This window comes from Andrena cerasifolii, chromosome 6 (genome assembly GCF_050908995.1).
Source record: "Andrena cerasifolii isolate SP2316 chromosome 6, iyAndCera1_principal, whole genome shotgun sequence".
Classification (NCBI taxonomy): Eukaryota; Metazoa; Arthropoda; class Insecta; order Hymenoptera; family Andrenidae; genus Andrena; species Andrena cerasifolii.
In genome coordinates, this window is record NC_135123.1 from 18,111,547 (window position 1) to 18,130,411 (window position 18,865).

The 18,865-nt window shown below is 39.9% G+C and overlaps 1 protein-coding gene across 3 annotated transcripts; it reads right to left on the bottom strand.

The window, feature by feature from the left end:
• Window positions 1-1,951: 1,951 nt before the first annotated feature.
• Window positions 1,952-18,569, bottom strand: Ald1 (fructose-bisphosphate aldolase). 3 transcript variants are annotated; one of them, XM_076814612.1, is made up of 6 exons: window positions 18,416-18,569; window positions 5,906-6,115; window positions 4,894-5,337; window positions 4,023-4,376; window positions 3,448-3,579; window positions 1,952-3,280 (listed from the first exon to the last, which is right to left on the bottom strand). In XM_076814612.1, the coding sequence occupies exons 2-5, from the start codon at window positions 6,110-6,112 to the stop codon at window positions 3,484-3,486; spliced, it is 1,101 nt and encodes a 366-aa protein (XP_076670727.1). In that variant the 5' UTR covers window positions 6,113-6,115; window positions 18,416-18,569; the 3' UTR covers window positions 1,952-3,280; window positions 3,448-3,483. The 3 variants fall into 3 exon arrangements, with proteins under 3 accessions (XP_076670727.1, XP_076670729.1, XP_076670728.1); XM_076814614.1 differs by lacking the exon at window positions 18,416-18,569 and adding an exon at window positions 10,853-11,239; XM_076814613.1 differs by lacking the exon at window positions 3,448-3,579 and having other exon boundaries at window positions 18,416-18,567.
• Window positions 18,570-18,865: the final 296 nt, after the last annotated feature.

Here is an 18,865-nt window from a genome sequence, read left to right on the forward strand (position 1 = left end):
ACTTCTGGAATTTATACACAGTATACTATATTGTCAATTCAATAATCTCTGTATATTATAACTTGGACAGTTGGCAGGGCTATTTTTAATAAGACAAGTGCCTTAAATAAATTGAATGATTTACAATTTCATGCATCATTAATATATATATATATATTAAAATGATTAACAACCTCATCTGTCCGTGCTCTTTCAACGACGATTCATGATCGATGCAGCACGTCGGCCAGGCAAATTTTCGATGAAAACATTTTGAAGGCGCACTAATTGCAAAACGCAGCAAATATTTCACTTTTCACTCGGTGACAACACAGAAGAAGTGGTTCGAAACTGAGCGACCATTGGTTACACAATTTCTGCTGGGTCTCACAAGTAGCGCGATCTTGCGGCAGCTTGAAGTATTTCTTTAAATCTTTGAGGGTTCAGTTTGGCGCGCAGATTTATGATTTATGTTTTGTGCTTATTAAACTGAATTATTTTTAATCGTTCGAAAAAGTGAAAAGTGATTGAAAAATAACGATTGGCATCCAGCTTTAAACGAGGCGTCTACATATGCTTCCCAGCTGTGCCTGAGGAAATGATTTTCGTGATACAAAGGTCACTAATAAATAGGCAACAGATATTACTTATAGTAATGCATATCATGCATTTTATATTGTACGTTTCAACTTGATTATGGAAATTGTAACTTGCATTTTTACCACTACCTATATTCCTGCTGCCACTATTTTGTTGTAAAACTGGTTCATAGAAAATGAAACTAACTTTTTTTACTGCCAATTAATAGTTCAAACATCTGATAATCACACAAGATTTTTAAAAAATTTCCTATAATCGAATATTCCAACTTCTATTAAAAATCAATTTAAGATATTTCATTTATTAAATTATTTGGACGAGTTAATAGATGCAATGCGTAAAGCGTACGAGAATAATTTAGATATCGCAAATCACTGAGGGCAAATTCTTGCAACATATCAAATAACTAATTCTTATTTGAGTTAAACAATTACTGCAAAGTTACGTAGCATCGATATAAAAAATTGTAGAAATTAAGAAAGTACGTCCAAAGGATAAATTTTAAAAAGAATTTTTTTCAGTTTTTCGGACTTTTTTCGAAAACTGTTTGTCGCACGAGAAAAAGTAATAGAACATAAAAGATGCTCCCTGTCTGGATCTACAACTTTTGTTTCACATATTCTTTGATGTAATCAATAACTTGGAGGATATTATATAAAATCGTCTTTGTGAGCGTTAAATAATTATTTAAATGTTCAAGGACCCGGAGGCACCTTTTCCCGTTATCCGATCGGGCTCAAACTTTACACAGATTTTTTTTTATTATTTCGAACTATTCTGGGTGGTACCACGAAGAAAATTCAAAAGTCGAAAATAAGAGCCACCCTAATAAGTACATACAGGGTTTACAAATATAATTCAAACAGCTTTTTCACATGATACTTTTGTAACTAACTACTGGTACTTTGGATATATTCACCCATTTTCTACATTATCTCATTATATAATGAATATATTCAAAGTATTAGTCGTAAACCACAAAGGCATCTTACACGAAAGATTTCAAAGTATTTCGAATTTAATATGCATTGAATCTTTTGTCGGTAACGTTTAAACTGTATCGAATGTATTGAGATATAAGTATTTATGTGTTTGAAACAAATCAAGCAGAAATATTTATGTAATATTAGAACATATTCTACTATGATTCAGTTATGCTCATAAGTATTCCATTGATTTTTTATATAATTGTATATGATTCAAATATATTCCTTTATGGTTCAGTTATGCTTACAAGTACCCCTTTGGTTTTCAAAGTACATATTTGCACATGATTCCCGCAGATACTGTCAGGTGCTAATACTACCTCTGCTATACTTGCTCTTATCACTAATTATGGGACCTTCGGAGTTGAAATGAAAAACACATTGAATACCCTCCACAGTGTATTTGGTGACCTAGATTGCAATGAAAATATTAGATATAACATCGATGTACGAGATACTTTTCAATACGTTACTTAAATATCTATATAAGATACACATATTGTATAAGTAGATGACGTAATATTACGACTTCATATAATATTCGACTGATTCACTAACAAACAACATTTAATATGGTTTTACTTTGTTATTTTTTTTTTCACTTTTTTTTTGCTTTTCTTTTATACACGTAGAATATCATAACGACATTGACAATATATATATATATATATATATATGTATATATATATGATATATGTATATGTATATATATATGATATATGTATATATATATATATATATATGTATATATATGATATATGATATATATATAATATATATAATATATATATATATATATAATATATATCTGCTTTTTATCGTAGTGTTACAGAATATAATAACGCGTGTGTAATTCGAATGTCGCGTAATCCGCTCACGATCAAAGGAAAGCGTTTCATATCTCGATCTAGCCCGCCCGGTTGGCTTCGGTGTCGATCACATTCTCCCCGGACCACAGATCTTTCGGAACTCCACGCGAGAGATCTCTCTCGTTTCGGGACGAGCCCGAAGCGAGCGTCGTTGCGACGAAACGCGCGTTAAACACTCTCCGTCGCGTCCCGTGATTCTTGAGAAAAGGGGATGCAAGGGCGTGGACGAAAACGAGGAAATAAAGTTAAGGGACAGCGCAGGAGGGCAGAATGGAGAGTGTAAAAGCGGGAGGGATCGTCTGCGCCCGGTTCGATCTCGAACGGCGTACACCGAGGAGAATAGATCGCGAGTATCGCGATCGACACCGTCGCCAGCTGCTGTTACGTCATCCAGAGTGAACGCGACGTTGCCTCGCGTCGAAACACAGCGTATTCCTCAGCTTCTGTACACATCGTTAAAAGCGTCAAGACTCGTGTTTAAAAATCACTGGAACGTGCCAATTGTCGCGACAGGGTTAAAATTCGCTTGGTTTCGTTTCGTAATCGTGTATCGGTGTGAAAGGTAAAATTATACAGAGGCTGAACGCTCGTGTTTGGAACACTTGGTCGCGTTACAAGTCTCCGCCGTTTCTTCTCTCGTCTTCCCTCTTGGTGGTAAATGTTTCCATGCCGGCAACGATGATCGACGTTGGTGATATTCGGCGAACGATCTACTGTCTAACGTGAATCCTTATCGATCTTCGGGGGACTAACTTAATACGCGTGGTTCGCGACGAAGAGCGCGGCGTTGCCAGCAGCTCCTTGCACGCCACCTGCGTACTTGCCCAGCGCCGATTCGCTGTTGGCCTGTTAGAAACACATTTCGCGTTAAAGCAACAACGCGCCAACAATGAGCCGCGAATTATATTAAGATAAGAGAAATCAGTTGGAATACACACATACACATGCACTATTATTATTTACAACAGCGAAAGAGGAGCAGAAAAACGAGTGCAGTAACCTAGGATACTTACTATGGAAACATGTCTCACAGAAAGAAATGTAAGAGTTTAGTAGGCATGAGATTTCGTGTAGAGAGAAGTATTAGCAGCTTTGCTAGTAACACTGCCAGCAACGTATTTGCCTTGGCTAGCTGCAGTGTTTGCCTAAACAAGCACACAGTATATACACATGCGAAAAAAAAACACAAGCGTTAAAAGGGAGATATAGTTTAAGTAAAATGATTTAAATGGATCCAAGAGATTCAGCATCTGAACGCTGACTAAATAAATGAATGGATAATACTAGAAACAGAAGTAAATGATAAAAGATTGAGAAAGTGATTAAATACACAACAGAAAGAAGTGCAGCAAACTAGGCTAACACAGCAATGTTCTTAAATTATTTACAATAATCTGAATAAAAGTGAATAGTTACAGGTACACAGAAAAGAAAGAAATATTTTGGCAGAAACTTGCACGAAAATAAATAGAAAACACTTATTCTAGGTAAGCACAATAAAGAGAAAGAAATTGGATAGATTAGAAATAGAATAAGAAAAATCTATTAAATCTCGAAAGGCCGAAGATTTTAATATCCTGAAAGTTACCTTAGCCCTCTTGATGAGTTCGTCCTGGCCAGCAGCAACCTGTTCCTTCTTGCCTGCCCATGCACGGAGGACAGAAGCCTGGAGAGCACGACCGTAGCTGAAGGTCAGTGCCCAGGGCTTGGGCACCGGGTACTTGTTGATGGCGTCCAAGTTCACGGATGCCTCCTCCTCCGACTGTCCACCACTGAGGAAGGTGATACCGGGCACCGCGGGTGGTACAGTGCGCAACAGGGCTGTAACCGTGGCAGCAGCGATCTCCTGAGCAGACGCTTTTTTCGCGCAGCTCTGACCTGCTGTCACCATGTTCGGTTTCAGAAGGGTTCCCTCGAGATACACATGATGGTCAGCAAGTGCCTGCAAACAGCATCTCGCGATAGAATATAAAAGCATCATTTCAGGAAGAGAGAGAAAAAACATCTTACTGAAACTAAATCTGTATTGAAAAGAATAATTACCACAGGGGATCACCGAAATGACGGTATAACCCGAAACAGGGTGATTCTATAGAAAATCATAAGTCGAAAATATAGGGAGATTCCAAGATTAATTCTCTTGCATTACCGACGGATTTTCAAACTTGACTTTCTGGAAACAACTTGTTCGAAAAAACTGACTATTACTGTATTACTATTTTCACTTATTTTTCCGCAAAGATTATTTTCAGCTTCGCAGTTGCGTCACATGTACTGTTGCAGCTTGCCAAATTCTAGTCAGACGGACACGTAACCAGAGGAGTTTTCACAATCAAATTTCTCGAAAACGACGCCTCGCAAGAAGAAATATGATTTTATATTCTCTACTTAATTGCTCGTATCGAGCCACCCCCTGTGTATCAGACTGGTGAAGTGTATATCACGGAAGCAGCGCTCACCTTGTAGACGGCAGACAGAACTTCCTCCGTGACCTGTTCGCAACGAGTAATGTCGTGGTCACCGTCGGGCAAGATTTCAGGCTCGACGATGGGCACGATCCTGGCGCTCTGGCAGATGGAGGCGTAGCGAGCCAGGACGTTAGCGTTCTCTAGGATCGCCAGCTTGCTCGGGGTGTCTTTGGTGATCTTCAAGACGCATCTCCACTTGGCGAACTGGCAACCGTCCTTCTTGTACTGGATGCAACGAGCCTGGAGATCGTCGAGGCCCTGGGTCGTGCACTCGTCGTTGGTACCGAAGAGCGGCACGACACCCTTGTCGACTTTAATGCCCGGCAGGATGCCACGTTGCTTCAGCAGTTCAACGAATGGCGTTCCATCCTCGGCCTTCTGGTACAGGGTCTCGTGGTACAGAATCACACCAGAGATGTGCTGGCTGATAACATCCTTCAGGGAACAGAATAGAAGATTGTCAGCGTAAAAGGGTGAAAGAAACGTGCATCGGAAGGGATTACAAATTGCTGGACTGGGATTCGGAGCCAAGTTTTTTTTATTTGTAAGAAAAATTTATTTACGGAGGCCAATCCTTCTCGATTGAAATAAAAGAAGAATGAACTCTGTAGAGTTGACACTTTCGGAGATAACAATTCTTTCATAGAGATTGTTTGCGAGAAAATAAATTTCGACACTCTGTGTTCTTTTAAAAAATTGAAACCCGGATAATGTTGATTTAACTCTCCGTCCAATTTGGCGTGGGCTACATCGTATTTCAATTTTATCAAAACTCCTTGACATCAAGTGCAAGAAGTGGAATGGCTCGGCAGATACGGAAATGTTTGCGCTTCTAACTCTACCCTTCCAAGTCTAATCTTTGAGAAGTAAAAACATAAAAAAAGATTCAAGAAAATTAAAAACTCGGAACAAATGACGAAGTAACGAGATACTGGAGAAACCGAATGCGGCCATTACTAAATGACCGGTGGGGTTGAAACGGTGTTGAAAAATAGCGCTATACCTTCGCGGTGGTGAAGAGAAGCTGCCTGTATGCTTTACGGTTTTCCTCGTTGTTTTCAACGTTAATGTCCTTAAGACGTTTGCCGATGGTCGTCGTCGATTCATCAGCGGCAAGGATTCCCTTTCCAGGTGCCACGATCTGCTGGGCAATTGTCCTCAACTCTTCCTTCAGCTCGGGCTCGAGTTTGTCGTACTTTTCCGCAACCATTTTCTGTGAAAGACGTCGAAGTTACGAGGGGCCATTTATCGCAACAACAAAAACCTGAAGATATTCAGCGTAAATTATGTTAGAAAGGTGCCATACACGAATCACAATCCTCGTCAGAACAGATTAATTACTAATAAAAATTTGTTACATAATTTATTCATGGAAAGTTACACTCAAGCGTATAAAACATATCAAATGTTTACGAGAATATTCTATTAAAAGAAGATATTGAAGAACATTCTGTAACGTCGCCTTTTATTATTTATTAAATCCATGTAATGCGGCAGTACAAATGCTGGTGCGAAGATCTCCCGGGGCTTTCATATCCTTTTAAAACGAGCCCTTCGAAGCGGCCGAGTGCACATGAAATATCAAATGTCCACTAAGGCTTCCGTGGCGTAATTGAATTTCACAGTCAGTCCCCCATCAACGTCAATATTTCATAAAAAGAAAATGTTAGTTTGACCCATTTCTGTGCCTCCATTCGTTCCACCACTTTGACATCGAGCTAATAGGCTGCTATATTCGTAACTAATACGACGCGAGGGTCGTCGGTGTAGCATACATCATTTATAGTTATATTAAGGCATGAAACCCACGGGAGGAACAACTTAGCCGATGTTTCAGGCTGCTCGACCAACTTTATAATTGCAGATAAATAATTCCCCTCGTTTGCAGCGGAAACTTTATAACGAGTCAATAAATAGTATCCATCCCACACGTCCTACAGATCAGAGTACCTATTCACTGTAATTCACATTGCTCTGTTGAATTACAATTGTTAATCCGAACCCCATGTATAATGTTTTTGGACATTGTAATAATGGTTTAACAAAATAATGTCAAAGTACAACGATTCCATTATAATTGCTTCCTCTTTGACATTTTTAAAAAGATCAATTCTTCGGAACGCGAGTCTCGCGCAAAGCTTTGCAAAGCGAGCGCGTCTTCGTTGCACCCTTTACATTGTTCCGTTCTTAATTAGTGGCTTTTGAAATCCCATAGAACCCACGGGACTTTCAGGTAAAGCCAGAATTACGAATTACACGGATGTCTCACGATCTCGACATTTTAACCAGATTTTCTGAATCACAAAAAGCATGAAACCACGGCAAACGACTTGTTCAATAATTAACGAAAGCATGCGTAGGCTTCTCCTTATCATTCGCTCCGGAATTACTTCAATTAATTTAAGCTACTGCAGAGATGAGCCAACAACTTTTATCAACCTGGATCAAGGGTTGCTAAAATAATGCCCCGACCACTGGGAAATCTTAGCGGAGATACCCAATGTTGTCGGACATTGTGAAATACTCCAGTGGAAAATGGGGCCGTTTGTTTCACTACAGGGTAACGTGCAATATGTTGAGCATTAATCTTAATCCACAGAATGGCGTCTAAAGAATGGGTTCGGGCCGGCAAGTGAAAAGGGGGAGGTTGTAAAGAACGTCGTAAACAGACGCATAGCTCTTCGTTGATAAAGGAAGCTTACTGGGGGGCGAGCTCCCTGATAACTTTTCAACTTTATGGGGACTTGGTAGGTCGCCTAAGCGCAGGCGTGGAAGGCTTAACACGATACATGCTGCTGCGCTTCTTTTATATGGAATTATTGCCTTGGACTTCGAATTAAGATCGTACTCTAGATAACTATCAACTAGTGAGACGAGATACACTGTTTAAGTTCGCTGGTACGTTATCGCGAGACAATGATAAATTTCTGTTAATTATTGTCGCGAAGGTGTGGATTAGTATGGACTGTAGAAACGAAGATAAGGGATGCATTCTGAGTTGTTGCATGACTGAGCATTTAGCATGACGAATTCGAGTGGTAAATTGTAAAAGCTGAATAGATCATTGTCTTTCCCAAGGCTAAGGCGGAGAAATATTATGCAGATCTTTTGTAGGATTTATCTTGTACAATAATGCTGAGAAATTAAATGTTGCTCGAACTAATGACAATAAAAGGGACAGGGACGAATTGGTCTACATATAGGCTAAGTAGGCTAGGGCAACCAATTTTAAAAAGGTTTAAAAGGTTTCTTTTTACGTAGCAGGTGAGTTGTCATATAGGTGATCTTTAAGAATTAATTAAAGGAAAACTACTATATATAATTTAATGGGACTTTTTGCATTGTATTATGGATGTCTTAAGTTGTAGAAAAATATTTTTCGTTTTATAATCAATCATTGCAGACCACACTGGAGAGTCGTTAAAGTCGAGGTGTAAAAAAATTCATCCAAATCGGGGGGACATGTATCTCGAAAAGTTATTATCCGATTCGACTGAAACTTTTTTATTTTCAAGAATATACTTCTGGCTAGGGGGAAAGCAGAAAAAAATTACAAAAATCACATTTTTGGAGAAAATAGCGACACTTGAAGTTTGAAATCACTTTTTCCCTGTATTTTTTGTCCTTTCAACGCCTTTAAAAATTATAAATTTTCAATTTTTTAAATTTTACTCGTCTCTACACTAGCCAGAAGTATATTCTTGAAAATAAAAAAGGTTTCAGTCGAATCGGATAATAACTTTTCGAGATACAGGTCGCACCGATTTTGAGAACACTGTTTCGAGAAAGACGTGTTTAAAGTTTTACGGGAGCGCCGAGTGGCCGGTTGTTACTGATGCATTTGCCGCTACTTAAATGCCTATAACTTCGGGAATTGTACGAGTTTCAACAAATCCTTTTAAACACGTATTCCTAAAAGGTTGAACATTCGAAAAATGAAATAAAGAAAAATCGATTTTTAGACCGAAAGGGGAGGCACACCACTACAATGGGCCAAAAACTAAAGATATCTTTGGAAATTTAATAAAAGCAAACTGCGTAACGAATCTTTTTTTAAACTTTCAAGAGTTTTTATTGGATATTTAAGTTATACGAAAATCTTTTTTAAATTTATTTACAGCAGATTTACAAGCTGTACAGTACCAGTAACTTTGCGCTGCAAAAAATCTGGTTGACAGTTTTCTGACCAAAATCTTTTAGAAACTATATGCGGATGGCTATGGCACGCCGGGAGATTTTTTTGTTGTTGTTGATTCAACGAAGGAGGTTAATTTACTAGAACGAAATTTCACAATTTTTTCAGAGATTCGCCATTTCGTGATTTTTCAAAGTTTTCAAAATCGAACTACAGCATACAAATCTGCTTTAAATAAAAATACCTTTACTTTTCGGGCCATTTCAGTGGTGCCTCCCTTAAATTAATTTTAAAATTCTCTCAACTCTTTTAAATTATTTATTTATTTTATGATATTTCACGGAAAGAGCAGCAGATGCTTGTTAGTCTAAGTGCGGCAAATCTCCAAATCCGCCCCTGATAAGGGTTTAGGTAAATTTTTGATGATGAAGATGGGTATCACTCCATGTGTATATGGAAATAAAGCAGCCACTAAAAATGACGTAGGATGTGATAAGCTGTAGATATTCGTAATTATTGTTCTCGACGGCGAATACTTTTGGCAATTTCAATATTTTGTCGATTAGAAATATTCTTAGAATTACCCTGTTTGCGATGGCCCTTTGAATTTCTTGTAAAAACAATTTCAGAAATAATAACATCTATATATAAGTGACAAATGATTTTGTGGGACTGCCAGAAGTTTTAAAAATTTATCAAATTATCATCAACAGGATGTTTTGCTACTTTCATTCTTTAGAGAGTAAAAAACAAGTTATTTACTTTAGTTTTTTTGCTTTAGTTATTATTTCGCATAGAATCTTCCCTATTAACGTATAATCTGTCGAACATCAAGAACAAGGTACAGAAAGCACTACTTTCTGAAGATGCATCGTAAGATCAACCAATCTGGAAATGTTGAGCGTGCACCCTACAAACAGACCGAACATTCGCTCTGATTTCTGAATCAATTTTTTAGCAATATCCCCTCATTCAAGCAGCGTCGAACACGCGCGCACACGACGTGTGCGCAGGAAGCGTTGTAAAGTGGATGATGCAGGCGAGAATTACAAGATCGATAAAACGAGGATACAATGAAACTCTCCATTCAGCAACGACTGTAAACAATCTGTGCTACGCGCGTACACGCAGCCTATAATTTATCCTAACAACGTTACGCTCTCGATTAACAAGCAATAAATTCTCCTTATCGCGAATCGATTTTCCCCTGTTCGCGCGAGGATACAACGAAGTGTTAATAAGATAGAAATTAATAGAAACGTCCTCCCAACCGTTACCATAAGCCGGCTGGAACCCTTGGAGGACATTTCCCCACCCTTACCTTCTTAAAAAGGGATCTAGCTCCTTTCAGTCAATTAGTTTGAAAACACCCTCCCATCGGAGTCGAGGGAAAGCGAGAGGGACAGGGATCCCACAGAGCTTGGATTGGCAGAGGAATTAAAATCGATAAAACGGTTCACAACGACCAACACGACCACCCTAAAGCCCGAGCTGACGCGTCGTCGGCCATAAACCACCGCTGCACCGTCCCCCGTACACAATAACGGCAATAATGGCTCTGTCTCGTGCCAGGTCGATGGTAATCACCGTAAACGATAACGATAATGACTTGCTAACAACACGGTACCCTGGTTTTAATGGACGTCGAATGATCGCGAGAAACATTGCAACGGTTTCGTAAGAACGCGGTGTCGGTGCCCTTCTGGGTCTGCTTTGCATCGCCCTAAGCGGGGCCCCGTTTGCCCGTGGATGGGGCTTAAAGCCTGGGGAAGAAAGGGCGATTACGGGTAGGTGAACCCTGTGTTGTCTTCTTACCTTTCCCACGAACGGGTTGCGATTCCGCGACTCGCGTTACGACACACGTACGTACAACGATAATAAATATAATATAATGACGGTAATAATAATAATTATAACGACAATAATACGCTCCTCTGGTGTTGATCAGTCCTCTAGATACCGGCGCCCCTGGGGCCGATTTAGTTTACGCGTTTAATGGTGATAGTTGTACACTATACCACCGACAAATACCGATACGAGAGATTAGAGAGATAAAAGACCGAAGACAAAAGTAAACCGATCGTTACGGCAAAACGTCCTCGGCTACGGCGGTGTGCCTCGGGCCCAGCCGAGAGGGCCCAGGGTCCGCCTTCTCGACTACATCTTTGCGGCCTGTCGGAGTGGAAACGCCGCTCGGGACGCGTGTCTCGTACGGGCACGAGACGACGACTGGCTTTATCCGGCCAGTTTCGCCCCGTCCAAGAGACGGCAGGGGTACCTGGCTGCAGTGCAGTGTCGTAACTGCAAAACAGGGGGGTAGTCGCTACACTCTATCTCTTTCCACCCCTGCCTCGCGGCGTCCTTCTCACCCACCGCGCATCAACCCCTCCTTCTCTCTTCCGCGCGCTCTCATTGTCTCGCCCACACCTCGCGCATCCCGTCCCGCACCTGTCTCGCTCCGTTCCACCCTCCGGGGGCTTGCCGCCCATACAGCACGGAACAAGGGAGTGGGCTAGCCGCAATGCAGCACGCGCAGACGTTCTCGGGGCTACGCCTGTATTATCCCCCTGCGCACCCTGAATCCGTGACCTGAGACATCGGCAACGCCACGCGAGTTAGAGCGCGGCCCTTTTTATCAGGCCGAGAAGAGTAGTCCTCGCCGGGACTCAACTATAGTGAACTAGTCCACTGATTTCTGGCGAGCAAACCCTCCGAACGCTCGTTTCAAATCAGAACTATTAGAAACTACTTGATAGAACGAATTCTATAAATAGAGAAAGAGTTCGCAGGGCTTTCACGGAACGCCCAGAATCAAGGAGACGTTTCCCCAGCCAGTTGGTGCAACACTAATGCCGCAGCGAACGATAACAGTTTTTCTACAAAAAAATACAAATATACGTTTAGCATTCTTAATTAAGATTGTAAACGGGGGTCGATTGTTACGGTTCTTGATCCAAGGATGAGGGAAGGGCGTGAGAAGCAACGTCGCGACGAATCGCTTTGAAAATTCGTGAATTTCTTCCCGAACGCGTCTGAGATGTTCATCTTTTATTTCAGAAAGCATTTACGGACCCCCAGACGACGGAGGGCGCTCTTGAGGAATGCATGGAAATGAAAGTCACGGTTCGGAAGAAATATAGCGGAAAAGCGTGTAGGTGAAAGCCCTTTGCCCGCGTAAATGATAAAGAACCTCCCAGCCGGAGGCGGAGAGGCCTGAAATTTTTACGAAGCCGGAAGCTGAAAATGCCCGCGTAAGTAGATCGTGTATCATCGTAATTTATCGAATCTCCAGATCGTTATTTAAGCCGCTCGCTGCACCAGCTTAACTTTCTTCAGCAGAAAATGGCTACGATTTATCTGCCTTTGTGTAATAATATATTTCTCCATTTAAACAGCAACGAAATCATTAACGAGATTTTAAAATAACTCTGCTCGATGAGCTTATATAACTTCCACGGCTGCAGATACTTATCTAGAGATTTCCATAGATTTATTTCGACGAAATATACAGCATGTACTCAACTCACTTAAATCTCAGATAAAAAAGTTAAAAAAAAAAACCACCTTCGCTATTTTCTTCGGTATTCCGAGCAAATGCAATTTTTTTTTTTTCAAAGCGACGAAACACCTCACCTATGTAGCAAACTAATCCTTCTAGCTTCTCAACAACAAAAAACTCAAGTCGTTTGAACCAATTTTAAACAAACTTATTCTGCTTTAAAGGGTGTATTACTACGATCGCGACTATAGTTCACCAACCGGTTTTGACAGATGCAATATTCTGCCAGCACCCGACAGCGACGCAATCTATGCTTAAAATGCATTTCATTACCTCATACTTGGCGTAAGCGGTCAAAATGATTGCTCGCGAAATTTCTATGGATCGGAAATAGAACGTATTTTCAGCTGCTATATCGTGCGCGACGAACATTTCTCTGAGATATAAATGATTTTTCGCATTGTATTTTTTAAACGAAATAGTTTCACCTTACGTAACCCCGATAGAGCGTACATTCCCTGATCAAACTTTCCACGTCGCTTGATTTCGCGTAGGCGAATGAAAGCAGCAATTAACATGTTCATCTCAGCGCGACGCGATTGAATTATAACTGGGCCTCCGTGTGACATACACAGGGTGGTCCGTTAGAAACACACCATCTTAACATACTCTGTTGAGTTGACAACATGTCTTGTTGTCAGCTACATAAATATGGTAATAAAAACATACGGTTAGGTTACTTTAAAAAGACGATGATCTTTAGCATTTCGAACAATAGGACTTGAGGAAAAAACTTTCTGTTACTGCGTGTTTGTTTATTAAAACCAGCCTTTTTCTCATATATTTTTCTGTAGGTGGTCTGTTTTTAGTAAGCCACGCTGTGTACATTTCGAAGATTTTTATGCGACGACCGTGGGGAGCACTGAAAATAAACTCGAAATTGGATCGACGGTGAAAAACAAGCCACGATCTTTTGAGTGGCTAGAATTATTATTGGAGTTACCAGAAGCAACATCTTTACGTGTGTCTCGGGACGATATTCGAAACTTTAAAATAGTTATAATAAAACAGAGACTGCGGAGTCTATTATTAAATTCATCATGAATATAAAAAACATGAATTGTATGATAAAAACGAAATACTGTTTTAAAATTTTAAGTTTCAAAATTATAAATTTTTTGAAAATTTGGAATTTTCAAAATATTGAATTTTCAAATTTTCGAATCTTTAAAATTTTATCGTTAGCTATGTCGAGGAAAAGATTTTTAATAAAATTTCTTTGTATTAGAACATTAAAATTGGAGTTGAAATTTAAATTAATGTCCAATGTGTTAAGTACAAACGTAACAAGAAAGGATTAAGTATAGGTTCTAGCCACTTTATATGGGATTCATTCTTAAAACATACTTAGTAGTCACTAGCACCTAATATAAATTCCGTGTGTCAAGTCTCACGCTGAAACAAACCAACTGACGTACATACATAACAGTGCCCGCACAATTTGCAATTTCATTGCATCTCACCGAAACTCGATATTCAAATTCTTCCACGTCGCCTAGCGATTTTATTGCAAACCTGGTATCGGTGTTTTTCATATTTTTTCCACGTAATCGCAATTCCACGATAGCGTCAATTGCGTAATCGCATGTAAATGCCATATTTCGAGTTATCGCAGCAAAACGCGATAAGCTTGTTTACTAAAGAGACGCATGGCGAATCCAGCAGAAACATGCAATCTCGTTTCACAGTGGAAAGTACTCCTTACGTATCGCTATTATTATGTTATCAATTGCGATTCATCGACCTGTACCTTCGCGTCTAAACCCATTCATGTATTTATAGCCAATCACCCATAGCGAAGTCTCAATTTCATTAGGCGAAATACGCTCCTTCGAGTTTCAAAGATTCATGAGCCGCGATGTATATATGTAGTGTCTATTTGCTAGAAGCGCATTCATGCATTTAAAATGAATTTCTCGAGTGCTGTAAATTATTATTATTTTGTGTGCCAGAACATACTAATAATCAAAAGTCCTATAGGTGTTAGAATGAAATGTTTCATTTTGCACGAATTTAGAAAATTTATTTTGCTACAAATGGAAATTTGGCTTCACTAGTCTCTTACACGATGTTCAGAAATCAAATCTATACAATAACTTTTTTTATATCTTATTCCATTCTATGGTTGGGGCTTGAAATTTCTTCAAATATTTGATATCTAGGTGCGCGTTTTTTTTTCCCACGTCCTGATTATTTAATCGCATCGTTTTGCTAAACGTCTTGTTCAAGTTTTGAGCACCAAGTACAATGATTATCGAGTTACAAAAAGATTACTATATCAATATGTATTTATGTATATTAACATGTACAATCAGCTTACTCGATTATGGCCGCTCCGACACATATACACGGCGAGGAGCCTACTGGCTACTTCACACTGCTGGCGTTTATTTCACGAACACTCCTCTTTCGTGGGGAAATATTACTATGACAATCCCCGCCATCTACCGTATGCTGGTGTCGTAATTATACCAATTTTCGCGGTCTGCTTTGATTAGCCTGGGTTGTCATAATAATATTTGCCCACAAAATGGAAATGTTCGCGACGCAAACGCTAACAGCGTGAAGTGGGCCATTCTGCCGTGCATATGTGTTGGAGCGGTCAGAATCGAGTGAGCTGACACTGTACAATAAAAGAGAGAGAGAGTATACCGGGTCCATGAATAAATAGCGCTGCAGTGGATATCCACTCAAGCGTAAAATACATTTCATAAAAGAAAACGACAGCTGCCGGGGCGATAATAAACTACGCGCCTTGTAGTTTAGCGATCGTAGGTATACATCCATGAGAATAGATCTACGCACTCTCTTGTGTCGGTCAATACGTGAAAACCTTTGTCGCACTTGTTCGCGCAGACGCGAGTTTTAGCCTCGCTGTTAGAATCCCCCGAAATTTCCCAACAGGATTATGCATATCGCGAATTCGATTCGGCAAACAAGATTTTATCAAACTAACCACACGTTCGTGAACAATTACACTTTAGGGTGGAAGGTTTCGTAAACGATTCCGAGAATCTTAAATGTGAAACTGTAAGATGACAAAGTTTCGTAGCGTCTTCGGTCTACGTGCGTTTCGCGACAAATATATGCGCGTAGGAAGTAGTTGAATCCCGGCCACTAAAAAAGTCATCTGCGCAACAATTCTAACTTGTCGGCCGGCGGTCAATAACGCCAGCATAATTTGTGCTGCGGTTAATCGGTAACGGATATGTAAACGCGCCTGCGCCTGCGCCACCGCGTCCACTATCTGACCCGTGGCATTCAGAAGAGGTGAACGTTATGCAGAGCGCACCTGGCAGTGGTGCTTCGCATAACCTGCGACCTCTTCGGCAGTGCGTAATGCAGTCAACGTTGGTGGGTGCCTGATGGGCTGCGCGAGTTCTCGAAGAATCCCGAGCAATCGGAATTAGTGACCGTTGAACAGGAAGGTAATCGCGAATCGACAATAACAATCTAATCCGGCAGGCGGAATTTTATCGAGAAATCACGTCAAAGCGTGCAGCAACGTCCAAGTATTCCAAGACGTTGCCGTAAAACACGTGTTGTCGAATTGAAAGTGGACTTTGGTCGCCTCGGTTCGCGTAATTTTAACGCCATACTTGTATGGAAATAAAATTTAGAGGTTACCTGTTGAACGTGCCCGTGGTATTTAAGAATATTTTTTGATTTTCGAGAGTAATAGTTTCTTGTGAGTCGCCGTTCTTATCGATCAGAACAGAAAAGAAACAAGTCTCGCGTTGGAGTTATTTAGCAAATTATAGTACCATTTTTTCTCCTTTGAAGTCATAAAACGGTCGTGGTCGTAAACGTGTAATCCTAACTGCACGATAAATTTTATTGCAGCGACGGGAAATATAAATAGTTTTTCTTTTCTTCCGCTTGATATCATTTACTTGTTTATGGCCAATAATTTATAGATTCTTATCATTATGAACGTACATTTGACTTACGTGGTACGCGTTGAGGCTAACTTTCTCCGTTGTAAAAAGAAAGTGCAACAGTGGAAACTATTGTTTCCGTTCGATATGTTTCACCTTTGTCGAGAATCACATCGTTACATTATTTAGTGATTATTATTGCGAACGTTATAAAATAATAAGCGAGCGAACGAACGAACAACTTCTTTAATTTTTATGTATTTTATAACGTACTCACCTATGCCTTTTAAGTGCGAAACGGAACACGTTTTTAGAAAAAAAATATGCAGATCAGATAAACAAAAACAAAGTTACCTGTTTAATAATTCAGTTCTGCGCTTCACACAAGACTAAGGTCGCGCAGATTCTCGAACGAAACTTCAACGTATAGTTTAGTATTAATTACGAACGGAACTCGAAGAAAGGGGAGGGCGCCAAACGTGTGTGTAAAACTAGACGTCGAAACTGATGATTCGCCAAAGCTTCATTCGCATTTATGAAGCGGAGGAATGTATGATGAAACGCTCGTGACAAATAGGCATGTCGTGAACCCGGCTGCATCTGTGTGCATATGAACCAACAGATGTATCTCGATACACTGGACACGTGTCTCGTTGCGTATTCCTCGTGCAAACAACAGTTTCGTTTGTCGCAAAATGATCCCAGGCATGTAGAGTCACATAAAATATAGTCTCTCGCGAGATTGCATAAGTTCTTGCCGCGATTGAACCATGTCCACAAACCGCTGATCTAATTCGATCTAACCTACAATTACCATCGATTGCAATAACGATTATGTTCATCGCAACGCCGAAATTAGACCGTTGTCATTGAGGAGCGGTCGAAAGAAGCCTATAGAGAAACAAAGAGCCAGTCACATGCGACAAGTGGATTCGTTGGTTTGACGGTATAATTTTATTTTTATAACATTATATGTGTGCTTTTTGAAACGTGTAGAATTATTAACAACGATCAGCAGTAAGGCACGCGGTTCAACTTAATATATGAATGTTTTTATCGCGGCATGTATACGTTATCAGTTAGAGGTTATACATATTGTTAGTTTCGTGTGTAGTAACGGGAACTTTGATAAGCAGCCAATCACATATTAATGCAGTTCTGGACAAAAGCACACGTGAATCGAATATTTTTAAAAAATTTTAATATTCAAAGCACTGAATTTTTTTTTTAAACCTCGGAAGATAAACACTTCGCATCCTTAAGCATTCTTTTCGAGTCATGTGTCGATGAGGAGTCACGTGATGAATGGTATTATTAGACAAAAGTGGATTCTTCCGGTACTCGGTTAAACGTAATAATCCTTAATAAATGTTTATAGATTGCTTATTCATTCCTTATTTCAGACCATAAAAAAATTTAGTAACCACAAAGTGAAGAGTACTTATTTTAGTGAGGGAAGCAAGATTTAATTACAATAAAAGTGACTTAATTACAATGAAAGTACATTGTCACTCTAGCTGCGATTTAAGTGTGCCTGAAAATATTCAAGATCGTTTCTCTTAAATGCAACATTAACGACCAGTGTTTCGAGCCCATAAAATTCAACTCCTGTGTGTACCGAAGTGAACATGACCGTTACGCATATGCAAGGCGGAGAAACGTACTTGTTCGTGAATTTGCATTTACAGTATGATAATACAGAAGACATCGTTGAGCGTAGTCATTGGGAAGCTACACTATTTCGAGATACGGAAAACTAAATGGGTGGCGACCAAATGTCAGTCAAGGTCGAATCTCATTGTGGGTCGGACTCCCTTGACTGCATTTGCCAGTGATTTGCCAGTACGTAGGGATCGATAGGGTTCGTGTAGACGTAAGGCACTCTTCCGTTTCAATTTTGGCTGAATTATTCATTCAAGAACACACACAAACATAACTTACCCAATATTGATGGGTTGATTCCTGGCTCGAAACTCGTGTCAAAGCACGTTGTACTGTTCGCTGGTTAGAAAGCGACTGAGGTAAGTCTAGGGTGTTTGTCGGTTTCAAAGTCTGAACCAGAATGGTACTGGCGCAGGCGCACTCGCCGTGCGTGTGAAGGTTCTCAACTTTGCCCTCGTGGTCCATTGCTCCAATCGGGAGGTGTAGGTGCGTCACTACAATACTGAACGCCACGAATTATGAAGCGCGAGAGAATACTTTTCAAAAACTTGGAAATTGAGTACTCCCATTTCTGTGTAAAGTGAAAGTTGAACGCGAGACTTTGACTATACTTTGAAAAAATTCATATTTAGGTTCTTTCTGGCAATTTTCCGTGTGCAGAACGATATTTTGATATACATATATATATATATATATATATGAATAGTTGAATATTAATATAAGGACAAC

Coding starts and splice junctions, on each gene's coding strand:
- Ald1 (XM_076814612.1), bottom strand. CDS start 6,112: ATGGTTGCGGAAAAGTACGACAAACTCGAGCCCGAGCTGAAGGAAGAG. Junction 5,338..5,905: donor TTCTCTTCACCACCGCGAAG/GTATAGCGCTAT, acceptor TGTTCCCTGAAG/GATGTTATCAGCCAGCACAT. Junction 3,580..4,022: donor AACTCATCAAGAGGGCTAAG/GTAACTTTCAGG, acceptor GTGCTTGTTTAG/GCAAACACTGCAGCTAGCCA.